Here is a 20678-nt window from a genome sequence, read left to right on the forward strand (position 1 = left end):
ACTTTGGGACATGTAAGCTGTAACAAACCATAAGCAAGTCCAGACCTCAAGGGAGAGAGACACTACTTTATCAAGAGAAAGAGGAAGTTGGGAGGGGCTGCTTTGAATGAATCAAAATCCCTTGGAGAAAAGCTAGAGTTGCGTGTTGCCTGTATCTTCTTATTGACTGAGCTTGTTGCTGGCCAAGAAGAAATTCTTCCTTTCTCCTGCTAGAATGGTAGAGTTGGCTTCTTCCTATTGGGAATGCAAGGTACCTCTCTTACTGTTGGGTCTGCAGTTGATATCAAGCTGTGGGCCGTGAGAGCTTGCATCCTATTTCCTTTGCTTGGTTTTACATACTTTTCTATTCTAGAAGTATGTTTCTGTTTTTTTCCCACATGTTTTTCAACAACAAGCATGCTGTTATGTTATTTACATAGTCAGAAATGTTAAATGTTTTATATGGTTTTCAGAAATGTTTTCAAAGTTGAATTAATGACTTCATGATGAAATTTTCACTTTTTCTAGAAAATGGTAAAATTCTTTAAAGACCTTATTTGCGCTTCAGGCATATGTTTCATTTCATACTTTTGAATCATCCTTTTTTTTTTCTTTTTTATAAATTATTTTTATTAACATATAATGTATTGTTTGCCCCAGGGGTTACAGGTCTGTGAATCATCAGGCTTACACATTTCACAGCATTCACCATAGCACATACCCTCCCCAGTGTCCATAACCCAACCACCCTGTCCCTAACCCCAACCCCCCAGCAACCCTCAGTTTGTTTCATGAGATTAAGAGTCTCTTATGGTTTGTCTCCCTCCCAATCCCATCTTGTTTCATTTTTTCCTTCCCTGCCCCCCGCAACCCCCTGCCCTGCCTCTCAAATTCCTCATATCAGAGAGATCATATGATAATTGTCTGAAAGGTTTTAACATCTTTAAAGTGATTTTATTTTCACAACTCTGAAGTGACAAATCAGCTTTCTTGTTCTGTAGATGATAGGACTTAGAACTCTTACAGTTACTAAGTGGCAGACTTGAGGTAGAACCCAGGTTTGTGAGTCCTAGTTCATTGCTTTTCCCACTGAATAATTTTGCTTTTAGCCTTTTGTCACCAGCAACAGAGTCTCCATTTAACACAGCTTCAAAATCTGAGAATGAGGGACACCTCGGTGGCTCAGTGGGTTAAAACCTCTGCCTTCGGCTTAGGTCATGATCCCAGGGTCTTGGGATCAAGCCCCGAGTGTCGGCTGGCTCTCTGCTCAGCAGGGAGCCTGCTTCCTCCTTTCTTTGCCTGCCTCTCTGCCTACTTGTGATATACTCTGTCAAATAAATAAATAAATAAATAAAATCTTTAAAAAAAAAAACTGAGAATGAGACACGTTCTAAGTTGTATCATTGCAATTGCTTATTTTGTGGTTGAGATGACATTTTATTAATGTTGTGTTTTGGGGCACCTGGGTGGCTCAGTGGGTTAAGTCTCCGTCCTCGACTCAGGTCATGATTTCAGGGTCCTGGGATCAAACCCTGCATCGGGCTCTCTGCTCAGCGGGAGCCTGCTCCCCCGCCCCCGCCCCCGCCCCCCACCCGCTGCCTCACTGCCCTCTTGTGATCTCTGTCAAATAAATAAATAAAATCTTTAAAAAAAAGAAAAAAAAGGTTGTGTTCGTCACATCCCACCCCCACCCCCGCCGCAGGGGAGTTTAGTAACTGAGTTGGAGGGGTAGACAGGCCATTTCTGTCTCTGAGCCAGTGGTAGCATTCATTGTTTCCTATTGTTGTAATTGCTCTTATGCCAGTAGTGATAAGTGCTTACTGTGTGCCAGGCACGATCAAAGTAAGTTACACATAATAATTCTTTTAATGTCCTATGAGGTATCATGTTCATTTTATAAATGAAGAAATTAAGGCCCAGAAAAATCAAGTAATTTGCCCAGCTGTAATTGGCAGGGGAAGGATTTAAAAACCCATGCCCCTAACTGGTCTGTATACTACCTCAACAGTAATAAAACAATAAGAAACTCCTTTTTCCTTTTTAAATAAATTATTATCAAATTATTTATTAAATTAATATTAAGTAATTAGGATTATTTTATAACCTTAATGATACTTAGCAAAATTGAGTTAATAGATGAGTAGAATAAATGAGTGTAAAATCACTAATGTAATATATATTAAACCTTTAGCATTTTAATTGTGTAACTATACTGCGTTTGAGGCCTTAAATACTTCAGGAATTCATTTATTCTTTATCACACACTGTTTTAGTTTTTATCATTGGACCACGACTAAAGGACTGTGGACCTTTGGACCATGATGAAAGGGAGTGAGGGGCAAAGGGAGAGCGAGGGAGAAGGAGCGAGGAAGAGAGAGAATCTTAAGCAGGCTCAATACAGTGTGGAGCCCAATGTAGGGCTCAGTTTCACAACCCTAAGATCATGACCTGAGCCGAAGTCAAGAGTCGGATGCTTAACCAACAGAGCCACCCAGGTGCCCCAGAGCTATGATGAATTTAAAGCTTGTAAGCATTCATATAACAGTTCTACTTCTTTCAGTTTCATGTACTAGAAATTAAATTTTTTAGATATTACGTTTTAAGGTGGAAGCAGTATGAATGTAAAATCGTAACATGATGAAATCTTATAATTTCTTTCTTAAATTTGCTTTTTTAACGTAGTGGATGTTCCTTCAACTTGTGCCTTCATGGAATGGATCTTTAAAACAACTTTTGACTGAGACAGATGTCTGGTTTTCTAAGAGGAGAAAAGGTATGCTTGAAATTTTTATTAAGCACTTATTTTGAGAGTCTTTTTAATTGAAATTTATTAAAATCAGGTCCTAACTTATTGGTAGACCTAGAGAATTTTAGATCTGGTGAAGACTTCAAGCAGTTATCTAATTCAGCCGCTAATTTAAATTGAGAAAAGTAAAGCTGGATAAGAAAAAATACCTTGCATGTATTAACTGAATTATTATTCCTTGAACTAACACCATAGTTTGACTCCCCAAAGTATCACCTTTCCTATTTTATCACCAACAGGTCTTGGTGATTACATTTGTCTTTTGTTTGACCACACTGAATTTTCTGTAACACATTAACCCTGTCTATCAGGCAACAGTTCTTAACAAAGGGGGGGTCCCATCTACAGGCTTCAGTTTGTAACTAACCCCCAAAAGTGTATGCAGAACTTTATGTGTATGCTTGTGTTGCATCTGTTTTGCAAGGTGAGAACTTCCATAATTTTTGTCAGATTCTCGGAGAAGACTGATCTGAATAAATTCATAAAGATCTACTGCCATTAAATTCTTACTGGGATAGAGGTGGAACATGCAATGTATTTATTTTTTACTTTGCTAAAACAGATAATAGGGAAGGAACTTCAGGTGCAAAGAAGTGGGTAAATCATAATCCTTAGTTCATGATTTTCTTAGTTCACGGTCATTTTTAGCCCATGCATGGCCACATTTTTTGATTATTTTTAGTAATATATTGAACCCCCACAAACTCATCTTCAAGGACTAGAACATTTGTAACTTCAGTCTACTCCTGTGCTTCTTTCCTGTTGTGTCTCTGACTTTCCCAACCACTATCTTGAATTTTGTGTTTATTATTCCCTTAAAAAAAAAAATGTTATTGCATAACGAATGTATGTCTTAATATACTGGTCTATAATAATCCCTGATTTGCAGCGTTTTAAAATTTCCATGATACAAATTCTCACAGTGTGGCCAGTTCCATGCTACCACTATGACATTATTGGCACTGAATGCCTAGTTGAGAGATGAAATGCACCCATCAGCTCCTATAAGCCAGTGCAATCCATCTCCAGCATACCATTAGACAGTATATCATTCGATTTTAGTTGGTATATTTTAGTTGCTATTTCAATACATATGTTGCAGATCAATGGCTATAGTGTCTTTGCATCTTATTTTGTATTTTAAGAGAATTAATGTATTAGCTAGTAGTGTTTATCATAAATAAAACAAAAATTAGATGAACCCCAAGAGACAAATCCATGTCCTGCGTAATCTTATGAAGACCATTATGTTTGGCATTTGAGCCCTGGAGTTTCACTGGAGTGTTCAGTGCCTGGGAAGAGGGTTTCTAGAGAGATACTGTAATCGTAACTACTGTTCTCAAACCATCCTTTCCCAAACCCTGCGGCACTGGAAGCTCCAAACCCCAGAACTAGGTGTACACCTGAATTCCTAGCCCAAAGGCCACTTGGGACCAAAATTAATTTCCTGGGGCTTCTTCCTAAATCTCTAAGTTTTATCCATATACCACAGGTTTATATAATCTTTGAAAACTAGTTTATTTGTGTTCTAATCGACATACATGTGTGTATATCTGTGTGTATGAGCATGTGCTTGCACGTGTGTGTGTGTGTCTGTATGTGTCTGTGTGTGTATCTCTCCCTGCCCATAAAAACATTTAGGAATAAAATAGATTTGAAAACAATGCCTATTGAATTTAAACTGTTTTTTAATAGATTTTGAAGGTATGACCTTCCTTGAAACTGAACAAGGAAAACCATTTGTGTCAGTATTCAGACATTTAAGGTTACAGTATATTATCAGTGATTTGGCCTCTGCAAGAATTATTGAACAAGATTCTCTAGTACCTTCAGGTAAGAGAACATGACTTAATTATGACTTTAAGTATTATCTTTCTGATTATAATAGTAATACATGTCATAGAAAAGAGTAAAAAGAGAATAGAAATTACCTTTAATCCCAAAAAGATTACACATTTTTGTACCAAAGTGAAATCATACTACATAGGTAATTTTCTGTGTTCACATTCTATATTGAGTATTTTCCCTTTAAGCACTACTGAGGCTATTTAAATGACTCTAGTTTTTGTGATACAGTTTTGTTTTGTTTTAAATATGAGCAAAGAGAAACTAATCCCATCATCTAGAGTGAGTATCTTGATGAATTCTTCTAGTCCTCTTTATTAATATGTATACATTGAAATAAAAACAAAAGTATACTATGTACCAAGTTTATATATTATTATGGGTGTTCTTTAATCTGATTAAAGTGTAATAGTACACTATTTTAGACCAGACTTTTACTTTATTTTTTGAATGGGCCATATGCAGTTTATTAATATGCAAAATAAGTTTGATTTATTTTCTGAGATGCTTCACTAGGATTGTTTTGGACCCAACTTGACTTTCCCTTCTATTATTTTTTCTGGATTTTTACCTCTAGACCAGACTTAAAAATGAGTGTTGAGGGGTGCCTGGGTGGCTCAGTGGGTTAAAGCCTCTGCCTTCAGCTCGGATCATGATCTCAGGGTCCTACGATCGAGTCCCGAGTCAGGCTATCTGCTCAGCGGGGAGGCTGCTTCCCTCTCTCTCTCTCTCTGCCTGCCTCTCTGCCTACTTGTGATCGCTTTCTGTCAAATAAATAAATAAAATCTTAAAAAAAAAAAAGAGTGTTGAAGTATTTGAAGTATACTTATACAACATTTAGTTGGGAATAAGTAAAAGAAGAAAAATAAATACGGTACTGGGGCACCTGGGTGGCTCAGTGGGTTAAGCCTCTGCCTTCAGCTCAGGTCATGATCCCAGGGTCCTGGGCTCGAGCCCCTCATCAGGCTCCCTGCTTAGCAGGGAGCCTGCTTCCCTTCCTCTCTCTCTGCCTGCCTCTCTGCGTACTTGTGATCTATGTCTGTCAAATAAATAAATAAAATCTTTTTAAAAAATAAAATAAATAAATATGGTACTAAGCCAAGTCTATCTATATTATTAATAAATTTCTTTAACTAAAATTTCAGTTTTACATAGACTTGTGCAAAAAATGGTTTGCTTTATTAAAGGAAAAAAATTATAACTTTTATTCCATTTAGACTGAATTAAAATCTCTTTTTAATATGTTGCCTAAATCTAATATGCCAGAATTATTTTTTAAAGATTTATTTATTTTAGAGAGTGAGCTAATAGGCAGGAGGGCCAAAGGGAGGGGAAGAGAGAATCTCAGGCAGACTTCACGCAGAGTGCCAAGGTAGAGCTCTCTCTCTCAACCCTGAGATTACAGCCTGAGCTGGAACCAAGAGTTGGATGCTTAAACCAACTGTGCCATGCAGGCACCCCCCAAAATTATATTTTGAGTGTGCATGATATATCTGATAATTTATCTCCCACTAATTAGATAATTTAATAAAACAATTTATTCAGTTTTCTATAAAAGTTACATAAAAACTGAAAATATTACTTTAGGTATGTTTCTTACAAAAATTAATATGATCTATGAAAAGGAAATGCAAGAATCTACTTTTAACTAAAAATTTAAGTCCTAATTTGAATCTGGGGCACCTTGGGTGGCTGAGTAGGTTAAGCATCTGCCTTCGACCAAGGTCATGATCCTAAGTTCCCAGGATCGAGCCCCACATTGGGCTCCCTGCTCAGTGAGGAGCCTGCTTCTCCTTCTCCCTCTGTTGCTCTCCCTGCTTGTACACTCTCTACCCCACCCCACCCCTGGTCAAATAAATAAATAAATAAAATCTTTTAGAAAATAATAAATGCATGTAATCTAAGTACGGTTTATCCTAAAGGAGAGCAAAATAGCCTTTACCACACTAAAATCATTAAGCCCATATTGTTATAGCATTTTTATAAAATAAAAACTACCAGCTTTATTTATTGCTTTTTTTTTTTAAGATTTTATTTATTTACTTGAGAGAGAGACAGAGCATGAACGAGGAGAAGGTCAGAGGGAGAAGCAGACTCTCCATGGAGCTGGGAGCCCGATGCGGGACTCAATCCCGGGATTCTGGGATCATGACCTGAGCCGAAGGTAGTCGTCCAACCAACTGAGCCACCCAGGCGTCCCTATTGCTATTTTAAACTTGAGTTTAGAAATGGTCGGGGCGCCTGGGTGGCTCAGTGGGTTAAGTCTCTGCCTTCGGGCTCAGGTCATGATCTCAGGGTCCTGGGATCGAGCCCCACATCGGGCTCTCTGCTTAGCCGGGAGCCTGCTTCGAAGCCTCCCCACCCCCTCTCTGCCTGCCTCTCTGCCTACTTAGGATCTCTGTCTGTCCAATAAGTAAATAAAATCTTTTTTTTTTAAAAAAAGGGAACAATTTTATCAAGTTCTTAAAATTTTTAAATGCTTTATGTTCTTCAATATTTATTATTATTCTTTTATGCTTATTTTTCTATTTTAGAATGGCTGTCTTCAGTGTACAAACAGCAGTGGCTTGCTATGCTCCGGGCAGAACAAGACAGTGAGGTGGGGTAAGTATGTTCGATCATAACACTGTTGGTAAAAAGCAAACAAACCCCAAACAGGGATTTTCTGCTGTGAATTTTTTTTTTTTTTTAAAGATTTTATTTATTTATTTGACAGACAGAGATCACAAGTAGGCAGAGAGGGCAGAGAGAGAGAAGAGGAAGCAGGCTCCCTGTGGAGCAGAGAGCCTGATGTGGGGCTCGATCCTAGAACTCTGGGATCATAACCTGAGCCGAAGGCAGAGGCTTTAACCCATTGAGCCACCCAGGCATCCCTCTGCTGTGAATTTTTAAATGCATTTATTATATTGAAAAATTAACAGATGTTAAAGTAGAAAGAAGATCATTAATCAATTTTTATTCTTATATTTCTATAACATGATCAGTATTATTAATAATCTTTCTGGTCAATTAATGGAACATTTGAATAGTCATTTGCTGTATTTGTAAAAATTGAGTAATTCATAAACTGTTTCACCTAATGTTGTATAATGATTTTCTTTCAACATATGGAAATACAACTTAGAATAATGCTTCCGCCAAGCCTGATTTTCATATTTCTATGTAGGTAAAGCTACTTTTATTTGTGGTAGTATTACAAAATTCTAATTCTTATTAATTAGCTAATAAGTGTTTTGAAGACCTTTGAGTCTGAAATGTGTTGACATAATCCAGTTATAGATGCCCCCCCCGAAAAAATATTTCTGTGCTTTTTTTCATCTGAAGGGAAAGCAGATTATCTGTTCTTTTGATGTGCTTTGCAGGTCACAGACGTGCTTCCACACTTATTATTTGATCTATATACTGGCTCCTTGGTATAGACCGTGTGAGCAGACAGTCCATCCGAGAGTGTATGTGGAAGAGGCCTTAAGGTTGACATTTTTGCCCCAATCTCTTTTTAACCCATTTTTATACACCAAAAGACCTGCTAAAATACATGACCTGTTATGTTTATATCCAAACAGTGACTGTATGAAAGTGTTATATAAACTCATGGTAATGATTATGAGGTTATTTTCCAGGATTCTTGGTTTCTGCTTTATTGATAATTTATTTTCGATCTTTTTCCAAATATATTCACAGCACTCTTATCCTACATAAATATAGTAAGATTGTTGAAATAGAAATAATAAATCAAAAAACAACAAAAAGAAAGTTAATTATGTAATGAAATTCAGATATGAAGCCTTTTGTAATATATGAAATATTTTCAAAATCATCCTCATTCTTTTATATATTCAGTTTTTAGATGTTAGGTGTTCTTATTTTTTAACCTTTCCCTCATCTGTATCTATGAACTGAACATAGAATCTGACTAAGAAACTGAGCTGGACTGAGTGGGTTTCCTCCCCTCAGAAGTGTATGTAGGATTATAGCACTGCGACAAAGTGCTCTGTTTCATAGATACTGAGCCCCTCCTCATTGCTGCAGGGCTACTAAAGCGAGAAAGTGTGTTTCTGGGGTGTTAGGTTATAATGTAGTGAAGTCTACATCCAAGGTTCTCCTCTTCCATGCTCTTCCACACTGCCAACAGGTTATCTTTCTGAAGCAGAAATAGAATTGTGTCACTTCCTGGCTTAACTGTGTCTCAGGATCTGATGATAGGGACAGTTGTTATTCTTTGTGTGTGATCTAAGCATTTTTAAAAATTCCTCATTCTTAAGAAATTCATACTGAACTATTTACAGATTAAAGGATATTTCTGGAGAATTAGCCTCCAAACAGTCAGGAGGGATATGGGGAGAAGTGGGCTTAGAATAAAACTGAAACAAGATTAATGAAGCTAGATAGTTAGAACATTAAGCCCATTATACTGTTTTATCCACTTTTAGGTTTGAAATTTTTCATAATAAAAAATGTGAAAGTAACAGAACTAATGCCTGGAAACTCTCTACCATCTACAGGAAAAGTTGAAACTCTTATTAGCATAGCATGAGGGGCCCATCCATAGTCCATCCCAAATGTCTTTCACTTCATCCCATCACGTGCTCATCTTAGGCTCTAGCTGTACTAAATTCTTCATACATTATTATTTTTTTATGCTCCAGATTCTTCTTACCTACTATACCTTCTATCTGGAATGCCCTTCACCTGCATAGAATCCCACCCTTGACCTCTACAACAACAAACTCCTTTTCAGGCACAAGTAATCCTCCTCTGTGATGAGCCCCCTCTAATCCCAGGCAGTAAATCTGCCTTCTTTGTGCTCCTAACATCACAACACTCTCCACATTATTTTAATTATTACTTATATGTCTAGTTCTCTACTAGACTAAACTCTTGGGTATCAAGGACATGTTTTATTAGTTTTATATACATTTATGTATTTTTTATATATTGTATTTCAGTATTTTAGTTTGGTGATGATGATGTCCCCAGTATCTAGGCACTTAATAAATGTTGTATATGATGAATATATTGTATTGTTTTTATCATTTGGAATTCCAAGCTATAATAATAATAATAATGCATTTTTTGTTCTCATAACTTGAAACAAAAGTGCTTTTCTAGATTGGTTTCTAGATTTTTAAAGTAGGGAACCAGTTCTACAGCTGTTTCTATTAAATCTTGAGTTTGCATGGTTATACTACGTAAAAGATGGCTTGGATATGAAACAGTAATGTCCAATGGTAGATGAAACTGTCACATCTTAAATAATAGATTGAAACTGTCACATCTTAAATAATAGATTTTAACTTACGTTACTTAGTAGTTAGAATTTTGAGTGTTTTATTTCCTTGATCAGTTTCTCATAGATATTTTTCCCCTCTTCTCTGGTTTGGCCAAGCCCTAATAAAAAGTATTCTAGAAGTCAGGGCAATAAGTGAAACGTTAATTTTTTTTTAAGCAAAGGCAATAGGCTAGATTTAATCCATGTATTCGTATTATATCTATAACACAAAAAGGTATTTTTAAATCTATTAGCAAGTTTTTCTGTTCTTTTAAACTTAATTATTTTTAAACTATTAGTTGCCTATTTTCTATGAGATTTCACATTTTATGTGTATTTCTAGGCCTCAAGAAATCAATAAAGAAGAACTAGAGGGAAATAGCATGAGGTGTGGTAGAAAGCTTGCCAAAGATGGGGAAGTAAGTATGGGTTATGACTCTTAACATTCTCATGCAAATTGTAATACTATTAGTGCAAAATACACTTTCAGTAACAATCATGACACCTGCCATACCTTAGAAGAGCTTTTTTGGTAGTTTCTATAGCTTGATCTCCTGGACAGGAAGTTAGGTGCTCAGTTGTGTTGCATGAGGCTGTTGAACTTTTTGTGACCCACTACGAGAAAGAAGAAGAAGATCCCTTAGCAATCCAGAAATTAAGATAAGTAAGAAATTATATGGGAGCTATTACATAGTTAAAAATGATTCTATTTTACAATTACCTTAAATCAAAGACATTCAAACCCTTTGCTACCTACATTTAGACTTCTGTTTTTCATTATCACCATATATAAATGTATATAAGTGAAACAAAAGTACTGTGAAATAGTGCTTAACTGTTGCTGTGTCCAAAGGTCCTATTTTGTATTTAATTTTTTAAAAAAGCTTATTGTGACTCATTAAATTGATTTTAATGGGACATGAACTACATTTTTTAAAATCCCACTCTAATTGTAGTTTTCATCTTAAAAAATAATTCAGCCTGGGGTGCCTGAGTGGCTCAGTCAGTTAAATATCCGACTTGATTTCAGCTTAGGTCATGATCTCAGGATTGTGAGATCAGGCCCCGCATCAGACTCATGCACTAGGCATGGAAACTGTTAAGGTTCTCTCTCTCTTCTCCTTCTGCCCCCCATCCCTTTAAAAAATAATAATAATTCAGCCTAATTTAAACAACCATTATTTTTCTCCTAAGTTTTCCCTTATTGTAACTTCTTTGTTTTTAGAAGTTAATTATGTTTGCATTCATAATTGTGATAAATGTTAGCAGCATCTGAAAGGGGAATATGTAGGTGTCTTGTTGCTGCTTCCACAACTTGTTCCTCCCTCACCCTTCATTGAGCCACAGCTCCTTTGAAGCACATGCTTCTGCTACACCAGTCATAACCCTTATTGTAGCCATCATTCACAGGGCTATCTGTATTTATCACTCTTCTTGTCACCAATCTTGGTGATTTCAGCATCTCTGTTCCCTGACCTTCCTCCCCACAGTGATCTTCTGCTCTACCCTACTTCCAGTACCCATTTCCTGGACACAGATCCTCAGTTTTTGCTCTACTAAATAATACATCCCCTTCAGAATCACCATTTCAAGCACATCATTTTCACACTCTACTTCTTTTTCCTTTTAGCACTCTCTTTCTAGAACCTGGACTCCCAGCAATTTTTTAACTCCAGTGGGGTGCACAATACATTGTTGTTCTTACCATTTTCCCATTATCCTCTCACCACCTTGCTACTTCTTTCTTTACTTGACTTATATTTTATGTTCCATCTTAAAATTGGTCCCTGGCTAATACTCTTAACTTCTCTTTTTACTCTCATCAAGCTCAGCTAGCTAAACTCCAATTCTTATTAAATCCTGACTTGATACGCACTCCACATCTGCTTCCAAACAGATGGCTATGACTAAAGAAAAACAGTGTACCCCCCACCAGGTGTTACTTGAATGTTTGTAACTGTAAACTTCAAACAGGTGCTGCATGGGGATCCTCCTGTATTTCCCTAGTGAATTCATCGGCCAGTCTTTGAGTACCTCTCAGACCATTAAAAGGGGCAGTGCCACCACCCTCATTCTTATCTATGACCTTGTTTCTTTCATCACTCAGAAAATGGAAGCAATACGAAGAGAATCTACATATCCTTCTACCCAGCAGTTCTGCCAGTCTACCTGCAGTTATAGCTGTGTGTCATGCTCTTCCTCTTATTAGAATGGATGAACCATCTGCTACTGTCCTAGTCCATCCCCTCCCCTCATAAAAAAATTCCATCCCTTCTCACCTATTCAGAAGCTTTGTTCCTACAGTTTTCACCTCCCTGTCCTGCATCATCAGTTTTTCTTTTCTACTTGGTCATTCTCATTGAGCATATACCATACCATACCACCACCCATCTGGAACCACACCCCGACTCCACGTTCTTCTTTAGCTACCACTCCCATTTCTGTGCATCTCTTTTAAGCAAAAAAACTCATTGCAAAAGGTACCCATATTTGTCTATACTTCCTGTTTTCTGATGCTCTCTTGAATTCACTCTAATTCATTTATCACAGTAAACTCCAGTGAAACTGCCATGCTGTTGTCACCAGTGATTTCCACATTGCCAGGTCAGGTAGTTAGCTTTTAGTCTTCCAAAATTTCTTGGTGACGTGATACATCTGTACTCACTCTTTTTTTTTTTTTTTTTTTTAAAGATTTTATTTATTTATTTGACAGAGGTCACAAGTACGCAGAGAGGCAGGCAGAGAGAGAGAGAGAGGGAAGCAGGCTCCCTGCCGAGCAGAGAGCCCGATGCGGGGCTCAATCCCAGGACCCTGAGATCATGACCCGAGCCGAAGGCAGCGGCTTAACCCACTGAGCCACCCAGGCGCCCCTGCACTCACTCTTTATTAGAGATTTTCTTCATTTGACTTCCAGGACAGCATATCCTGCTGGTTTCCTTCCCAGTTCAGTGGCTTGTAAGTCTTTGTCTAGATCCTTCTCTTTCTCAGCAAATGTTAGTATGACTAGAAGCTCAGTGCTTGGACTTCTTCCTTGTGGAAGCTCACTCCAAAGTGATATCATCTAGTTCCCATGACTTCACACTGATGACTTCTAACTCGAGATTCACATATGTAGCTACTCACTCAACATCTTTCTTAGAATCCTAGTGGCATCCTGAATAAAATAGTCCCAAGCTGAACTCTGATTTTCATCCCCAAACTTTCTCCTTTCCAAGTAATTCTCTAACCCATAAATGGCCCCTCTGTTAATCATTGAATAAGCTCCAAACTTCGGATATTTCTTTCTTGAATACCACAACTGGTGTTCATAAAAAATTCTTCCGGGCTCTACTTGTGAAATCTATTCTTAGCTTGTCTGCCACTACCATCCAAGTCCAAGCCAGCATTCTCTCTTGCCTGGGCTATGATAATAGCCTCATAATGCTCTCCCTGTTTTCACTTTTGCTCTCCTACATGTTTTCCATATAGCAGCCAAGTCATCTTTTTAAAATGCAAGTTAGATCATGTTACTTCCCTCCCTAAAACTTTCCATCAGCCTCTTACTGCACTTAGAAGAAATGCATGCTCTTCCTTACTTTGGAGTTCTAGGCCTTAACATTTTCTGACCCCTGACCGACTCTGAACTTATCCTCATCTTCTGTCCACCCACGTGACTGCCCTAGTCACATAGCCCTTCTTATTGTTCTCTTTGCCTAAGTCACCCTTTTCCCAGATAGTTACTGGTCTGCCCCTTAGTTGACTCAGTGCCCGGCTCACCTAGTATCTCCATGGAGAGGCTTTCCCTGACCACCTGTCTGAACCAGCAGGCTTCCTAGCTAGGTCCTTTTTCCCTATCCTGTCAATCTCTCTGACATTTTATTCTGTTTTGTTCTCTTCCATTCCATTCCATTCCATCTATTCCTTCCAAACAAACATATACACATATTAAAATACACATTCTGCCAGGGCAGAAACTTGCTGTTCTTCTGTGCCTAGAGCAGGACTAGGCACATATGTTGTAATTCAGAATGTCGACCAAACTCTTGAAGCTCTAACTTTCCTTTACTATACTATACCGGCTTGTTTAATATTCCATTAACTATTGGGTGATAGATGAAACAAACGTGTGGACCCCATGTTGGTATTTAAAATAATTCAGTTGTTAGGTGCCTCACAGACTCAGAAGAGCATGCAACTCTTGATCTCAGAGTCATGAGCCCCACATTGGATATAGGGATTGCTAAATAAACTTTAAAAAATAAAGTACCCATGTGTATGTGTCAGTTAGTTATTTAAGGAATTTAGAGTATTTTTAAAGCAAGGTGGGTTTTAGTGGGACTTTCCTACCTTCTTATAGACTCCCAGCCCCCTAAGTTATACCTCCTTAGAGTTGCAGTGAAAAGCCTTATTACTTACGATAGAATTGGGTGTGAAGACATAACAAAACATCACAAAGAGGTGATAATAGGAAAATACCTTAAAGAATGTCCATCATAAAGGCTGCTTTTCTGGCTCTGAAATGTACTGTACCCATGTGGTAAACCTTTATATATATTCACAAATATATTTTGGTAAGCAAGCCCTATGGGAAAGGTAAGCATGAAAGAGAAATATTTGAAGTGAGTTAAAGAAAGAGAAGACATTTTGAACTTTTTATCTATGACTTACTAGTATGATAAACTGAAGTAAATCTTTCTCTTTTGTATTTCTTAGTACTGCTGGCGGTGGACAGGTTTTAACTTCGGCTTTGACCTGCTTGTAACTTACACCAATCGATATATCATTTTCAAACGCAATACGCTGAATCAGCCGTGTAGTGGATCTGTCAGTTTACAGCCTCGAAGGAGCATAGCATTTAGGTAGGATGAAATTTCCCTGCCCCATGCCTCCTCACTCCAGAAAAAAATACAAGAAGTAAAATAAAAGCTGATAATTTATGCCAGCAGCAGTAGAGTTTTGGTAAGATACAGTATATGTGAAATTGCAGGAAAACAGTAAGGTTCTTTTCCTGTGAAATGTTAGTAATAATCAAAATCAAAAAGTCTGGATCTAGTGTGTCAGAAAGAATAGGCTGAATATAAATGATATAAGATGGATAATAGGCTTGAAGCTGTTGCCTTGGTGCTGTTCTTGCAAATTAAAGGTCCAGAATGGAAAGACAGCAAAATATTTTTCTAGGAAAACATGTCTGGGATTGTTCTTCACTTTCTGTGGGATTTCATTTGTCCAACTTCGCCTGGTGGTTGAGTTGGCTATCTTACTGGAGAGGATGCTGACAAGTTGGAAAATAGCTTTATGAGGAGATTTTTTAAAGTCATATATTTATTTATACTTACCTTACACCATATGCAAAAATTAACTCAAAATTGATCAAAGACCTAAACATAAGAACTGAGACTATAAAACAACTCTTGGAAGAAACATAGGGGGAAGCTTTTTTTTTTTTTTTTTAAGATTTTATTTATTTATTTCTTTGACACAGAGAGACAGAGACAGTAAGCAGGGGAAGTGGGAGAGGGAGAAGCAGGCTTCCTGCGAGCAGGGAGCCCGATGTGGAGCTTGATCCCACAACCCAGGGATTATGATGTGAACCGAAGGTAGATGCTTAATGACGGAGCCACCCCGGGGGAAAACTTGACGTTGGATTTGGCAATGATTTCTTCAGTATGACACCAAAGCATAGGCAACAAAAGAAAAAAATGAATTGGATTTCATCAAAATTTTAAAACTCTTGTGTATCAAAGGACACTATCAACAAGAGTAAAAAGGCAGTGGAGAGAATGGGAGAAATTATTTGCTAACCATGTATCTGATAAGGAGCTAATATCCTGTATACCTGGAGAACTCCTAAAACTCCACAACAAAAAAGCAAACAGCCTCATTCAAACATAGGCAGGGGATTTAAACATTTCTCCAAAGAAGATCTGCAGATGGCCAATACACATCTTTTCAAACATGAAAGGATCGTTCTTGAAAAGATACTCAACATCACTAATCATTAGAGAAACGCAGATCAAAGTCACAATGAGGTGCCACTTCAAACCCATTAGAATGGTTATTATAAAAAACAAAACAGGGATGCCTGGGTGGCTCAGTCAGTTAAGCAACTGCCTTAAGCTCAGGTCATGATCCTGGTGTCCTGGGATCGAGTCCCACATCAGGCTCCTTGCCCGGCGGCATGCCTGTTTCTCCCTCTGCCTCTGCCTGCCATTCTGCCTGCCTGTGTGCACTCTCTGTCTCTCTCTCTCTGACAAATAAATAAAAATAAAATCTTTTAAAAAAACAAAAAACAAAAAGTGTTGATGAGGATGTGGAGAAATTGGACCTTTGTTCGTTGCTAGTGAGAATGTAAAATGGTGTATCTTTTGTGGAAAATGAAATGGCATTTCCTCAAAAAATTAAACATAGAATTACTATATGATCCAGCAATTCCTCTTCTGGGTATTACCCAAAGGAATTGTAAGAAGGGGGGCACCTGGGTGACTTAGTCACTTAAGTGTCTACCTTGAGCTCAGGTCATGATCCTGGAGTCCCAGAATCAAGCCCCATGTCAGGCCCTCGCTCAGTGGAGAGTCTGCTTCTCCATCTGCCTTTGTGCCTCTCCCTGTGTGCTCTCTTGCTCACTTAAATAGATAATAAAATCTTTAAATAAATAGATAGATAGATGTGCCTCTCCCTGTGTGCTCTCTTGCTCACTTAAATAGATAATAAAATCTTTAAATAAATAAATAGATAGATAGATAGATAGATAGATAGATAGATAGACAGATAGATAGATAAAAGAATTGTACGGAGGGACTGACAAAGATATTATTAGTACATTCATTTTTGCAGCAGCCTTATTTAATGGCCAGAAATTGAAAGCAACCCAATTGTCCATCAAGGATGTCCATGTAGATATTGTCTGTACCTACAGTGGAATTTTATTCAGCCCTGAAATGGAAGGAAATTCTTACACATGCACCAACATGAGCCTTGATGACATTATGTTAAGTGAAATAAGCCAGTCACAAAAGAATAGATGCTACGTGATTCCACTCGTGCAGTACCTCAGGTAGACAAGTTCATAGAGAAAGTAGAATGTTGGTTGTCCCAGACCAAGGTCGGGGTAATGGGGAGTTTGTGTTTGCTGGGTACAGACTTTCAGATGGGAAGATAAAAAAGTTCTGGAGATGGATGGCAGTGATGATTTTAGAACAGTGTGGATGTATTTAATGCTGGGAATTATACACTTAGAGATGGTTAAAAGGGTAAATTTTATGTATATTCTACCACAATAAAAAAGACACAGATAAATTAATTTATATCCCAGATATGTATAATAGCACACCTTACAAATCTCTAAGGGGATCAGTTTAGAATTGGAAGAGACTTATAAAATCTTTTATCGAATTAAAGTATATGGAAGAGAAAAGTAAATATTAAAGTGAGGGAGGTCTTGTTTAAATTAATCTGTGGTTCAAAAATCATATGTTTAGGAGTATGAGATTCTTGATCTTTAGGTTGTGGGTTTGAGCTCCAGGTTGGGTGTAGAAATTACTTAAAAATCAAATCTTAAAAAAAAACCCATATGTCTGTTTTTTAATTTGTATTTTTTTAAATCCTAGATTACGTTTGGCCTCTTTTGATAGTAGTGGAAAATTAATATGTAGTAGAACAACTGGCTATCAAATACTTACACTTGAAAAAGATCAGGTATGTTTGATTACTTTTCTATTATATGGTTATAAGATTTGTCTTTCGAATCCTCTTTTAAAAATTCTTAAGTAGAATTAACATTTGACTTAAAGATTGAAAAGTGTTTTTTTGTTGTTTGTTTTTTAAGATTATTTATTTGTTTATTTATTTGACAGAGAGAGAGATCACATGTAGGCAGAGAGGCAGGCAGAGATGGGTGGGGGAGCAGGCTCCCTGCTGAGCAGAGAGCCCGATGCGGGATTCTATCCCAGGATCCTGAGACCATGACCTGAGCCGGAGGCAGAGGCTTAACCCACTGAGCCACCCAGGTGCCCCAAGATTGATTGAAACGTTTTTTGAAGGTAGAGATGGAAATACCATGTTCACATATGCATAATTTGCCCCCATTTTATTAGAAGTAGAGCTAAGACAAAAAAAGAAAAAACAAAAAATGATTTGAGGGGCAGGGAAAAGCTGATAATTGGTAAATAATTCTTTAAAAAGTTAGGAATCTTAATTGCTTTATCCATTGTGTTCATAAGTGCATTTATTTATAGATTAATAGCAAACACTTTGAAGATAATCCAGTATGTCTGCAATAGTTCCTGAATATTAAAGAGAACATTGTCCTCTAGCACAAAAGATTTCTGAAGTAGCAAGCATCTGTAATGTTCCCAAAACACACTCTAAAGCTGTTTATTTAATTTGTTTCTTCATATATCACATGCATGCTGAAGTTCCAAAATGTCATGATGAGAAAAGAAACCATTTTTGAAAAGAAATGTGAGAGCTGTTAAAATATTAATGAAGTTTAAGGGCACCTGGGTGGCTTAGTCAGTTAAACACCTTCAGCTCAGTCCTGGGATCAAGCCCCGCATGGGCTCCCTGCTCGGTGGGCTGTCTCCTTCTCCCTCTGCTTCTCCCCGATGCTCCTCGCTGGAACACATGCTGTGTCTTGCTCACATGAGCAAGTGCTCTCGCAAGTTTCCCCGCCCCCCCCAAGTAAATAAATAATCTTTTTTTTTTTTTTAAGATTTTATTTATTTGACAGAGATCACAAGTAGGCAGAGAGGCAGGCAGAGAGAGAGGATGAAGCAGGCTCCCCGCTGAGCAGAGAGCCTGATGCGGGGCTTGATCCCAGGACCCTGAGACCATGACCTGAGCCGAAGGCAGAGGCTTAATGCACTGAGCCACCCAGGTGCCCCTAAATAAATAATCTTTAAAAAATATTAAGGAAGTTTACTTCTATTAAAACTAATCATTATTCCAAGGGACATACTGTTTTAGTAAGGCATTCAGAGCCCATAGTTCACATAAATTATTAGAAATTAGCTGTTTTCTTTAGACCAAAGAGCCTCTGACAGAATATCAGAATTTAGCACTGCAAGAAATCTTGAAGTGATAGTTCTAACCTCACATAGCCTGTATAAGAACTCCTTTAATCACATTCTGACAGCGGATCCTCCACTTGTTGCAATTCTAGCAACAGAGCAGACTCTCTCACATGGTAGATAATATTTGAGAAGGTAGATATATATAATAAGAAAAATTCAAATCTGCCTTCAGTAGAACTCTGTTGGTCCCCTTGGCACACTCTGGAACTGCATGAGCAATGGCTGTCTTTACTTCTACCTGGAACTTCATAAAAAGTTCTGTCATGGCTCAAAGCAGCTAGAGACTTGGAAACACCAGGCCAAGATAATAGTTGTATTTCAAGTGTTTCTTGAGTTGTTCATTCAGAAACATTGGAGTCCCTGCTGGGTGCTAGGCTCTGTGCCACCCAGGCACCCCTGATTTTTGTATATTTTATGGCTGTCTGTCTTACAGAACTTTGCAGACTAGATTTGCATTAGATGAAGGATTTCAGCAATGTGTGTGAAGGATTAGAGACATGGTAATAGGTGAAAGGTGATTTGAAGCTATTGCTATAATCCAGATAAAGGATGAAAACCTTAATTTAAGGAAGGTAGCAGTGGGGCTGAAGAAATGTTGATGGGTTCTAGAAATAAAGCAGTGCAGTTGATAGAATTTGGTGCCTAATTGTGTAAAGGTAAGAGAGTAGTTAAAGATAGTTCCTAGGGACACCTGGGTGCTTGGTTGGTTAAGGGTTTGCCTTCAGCTTGGGTCGTTATCCCAAGGTCCTGGGATTGAGTCCCACATCGGGCTCTTTGCTCAACTGGGTGTCTTCTTCTCCCTCTGCTGCGCCCCCTGCTTGTGCTCTCTCTCTGACAAATAAATAAATAAAATATATTTTTTAAAATGTTCCTACTGTCTTGATTTATAGTAGTTTTTCCTTTGATTTGAATTATAGGAAGGAAAATGAACATTTCCAAGTACGGGTGAAAAGATGATGAATTCGGTTTAAGCCATATTTAATTTGAGGGCATTGAGGTAAAAGTGTGTTGGGTGGGGGATAAATGCTTCTGGGGTTTACAGGCATTGCCTGGGGAAGAAATAATGACTGGATGAGATACCTTCTAGGGAATATGTAGGGCGTCTAACAGGTCAGAAACATAGGGGACACTGGTACTTGAGGGATGGGCAAAAAAAGTAACCTGGTGAGACATTCAAGAGTTGGGATGGGGAGTCAGAGTCAAATTGCAAGAGTGAAAGTAGAGATGACCCGTAAAGAAGAGGTAGTAGCCAGTAGCTGATGATTTGAATTGGAGCTGCTTTATAGCTAAGTGAAGACTTACAGTGGAGAGTTACATGCATAGATCCTGGAATTCAGACCTAGATGAAGCATGTGGAGCAGCAATAGAGCTCTAGTACAGAAGAGGTGGTGAGCCTCAGAGAAGCAGGGATTTGTGAAGATGGAGAAGTAATTAGTCTGGAAGTAGAAATGGAAACCTAGGAAGATGCTGCCACTCTGTCTAATGCTGTTGTCTGTGGGCTTCTCAGCTTCCACTTTGTCGTGGAGGAAAGAAAATGGAACTTAAGGTGCTTCAGTGCGAACATAGATGTAAACTGAGCTCTCACGTGGAATTAAAGGTTTAGTAAAGCCAAGATTAAATCTGTCTAGTTTGGGGATAGGGATTGGGAATTAGTACAACCCAATACTCAGAAATCAGTTTGTCCTTCCAGCTCTCAAGTAATGTCCACATGGCTCCCCTCTTATCCAAA

The 20678-nt window shown here is 38.0% G+C and overlaps 1 protein-coding gene across 1 annotated transcript in view; it reads left to right on the forward strand.

Annotated features, from left to right (window-relative positions):
• GMCL1 (germ cell-less 1, spermatogenesis associated) overlaps positions 1–20678 on the forward strand; it is a 38723-nt gene that overhangs the window by 15312 nt on the left and 2733 nt on the right. The window contains exons 8-13 of the mRNA XM_032352347.1: positions 2662–2752; positions 4481–4618; positions 7165–7234; positions 10243–10318; positions 14592–14737; positions 17486–17573. Coding sequence (XP_032208238.1) covers positions 2662–2752; positions 4481–4618; positions 7165–7234; positions 10243–10318; positions 14592–14737; positions 17486–17573 — 609 coding nt within the window. The remainder of the gene's footprint in view (positions 1–2661; positions 2753–4480; positions 4619–7164; positions 7235–10242; positions 10319–14591; positions 14738–17485; positions 17574–20678) is intronic.

This window comes from Mustela erminea, chromosome 7 (genome assembly GCF_009829155.1).
Source record: "Mustela erminea isolate mMusErm1 chromosome 7, mMusErm1.Pri, whole genome shotgun sequence".
Lineage (NCBI taxonomy): Eukaryota > Metazoa > Chordata > Mammalia > Carnivora > Mustelidae > Mustela > Mustela erminea.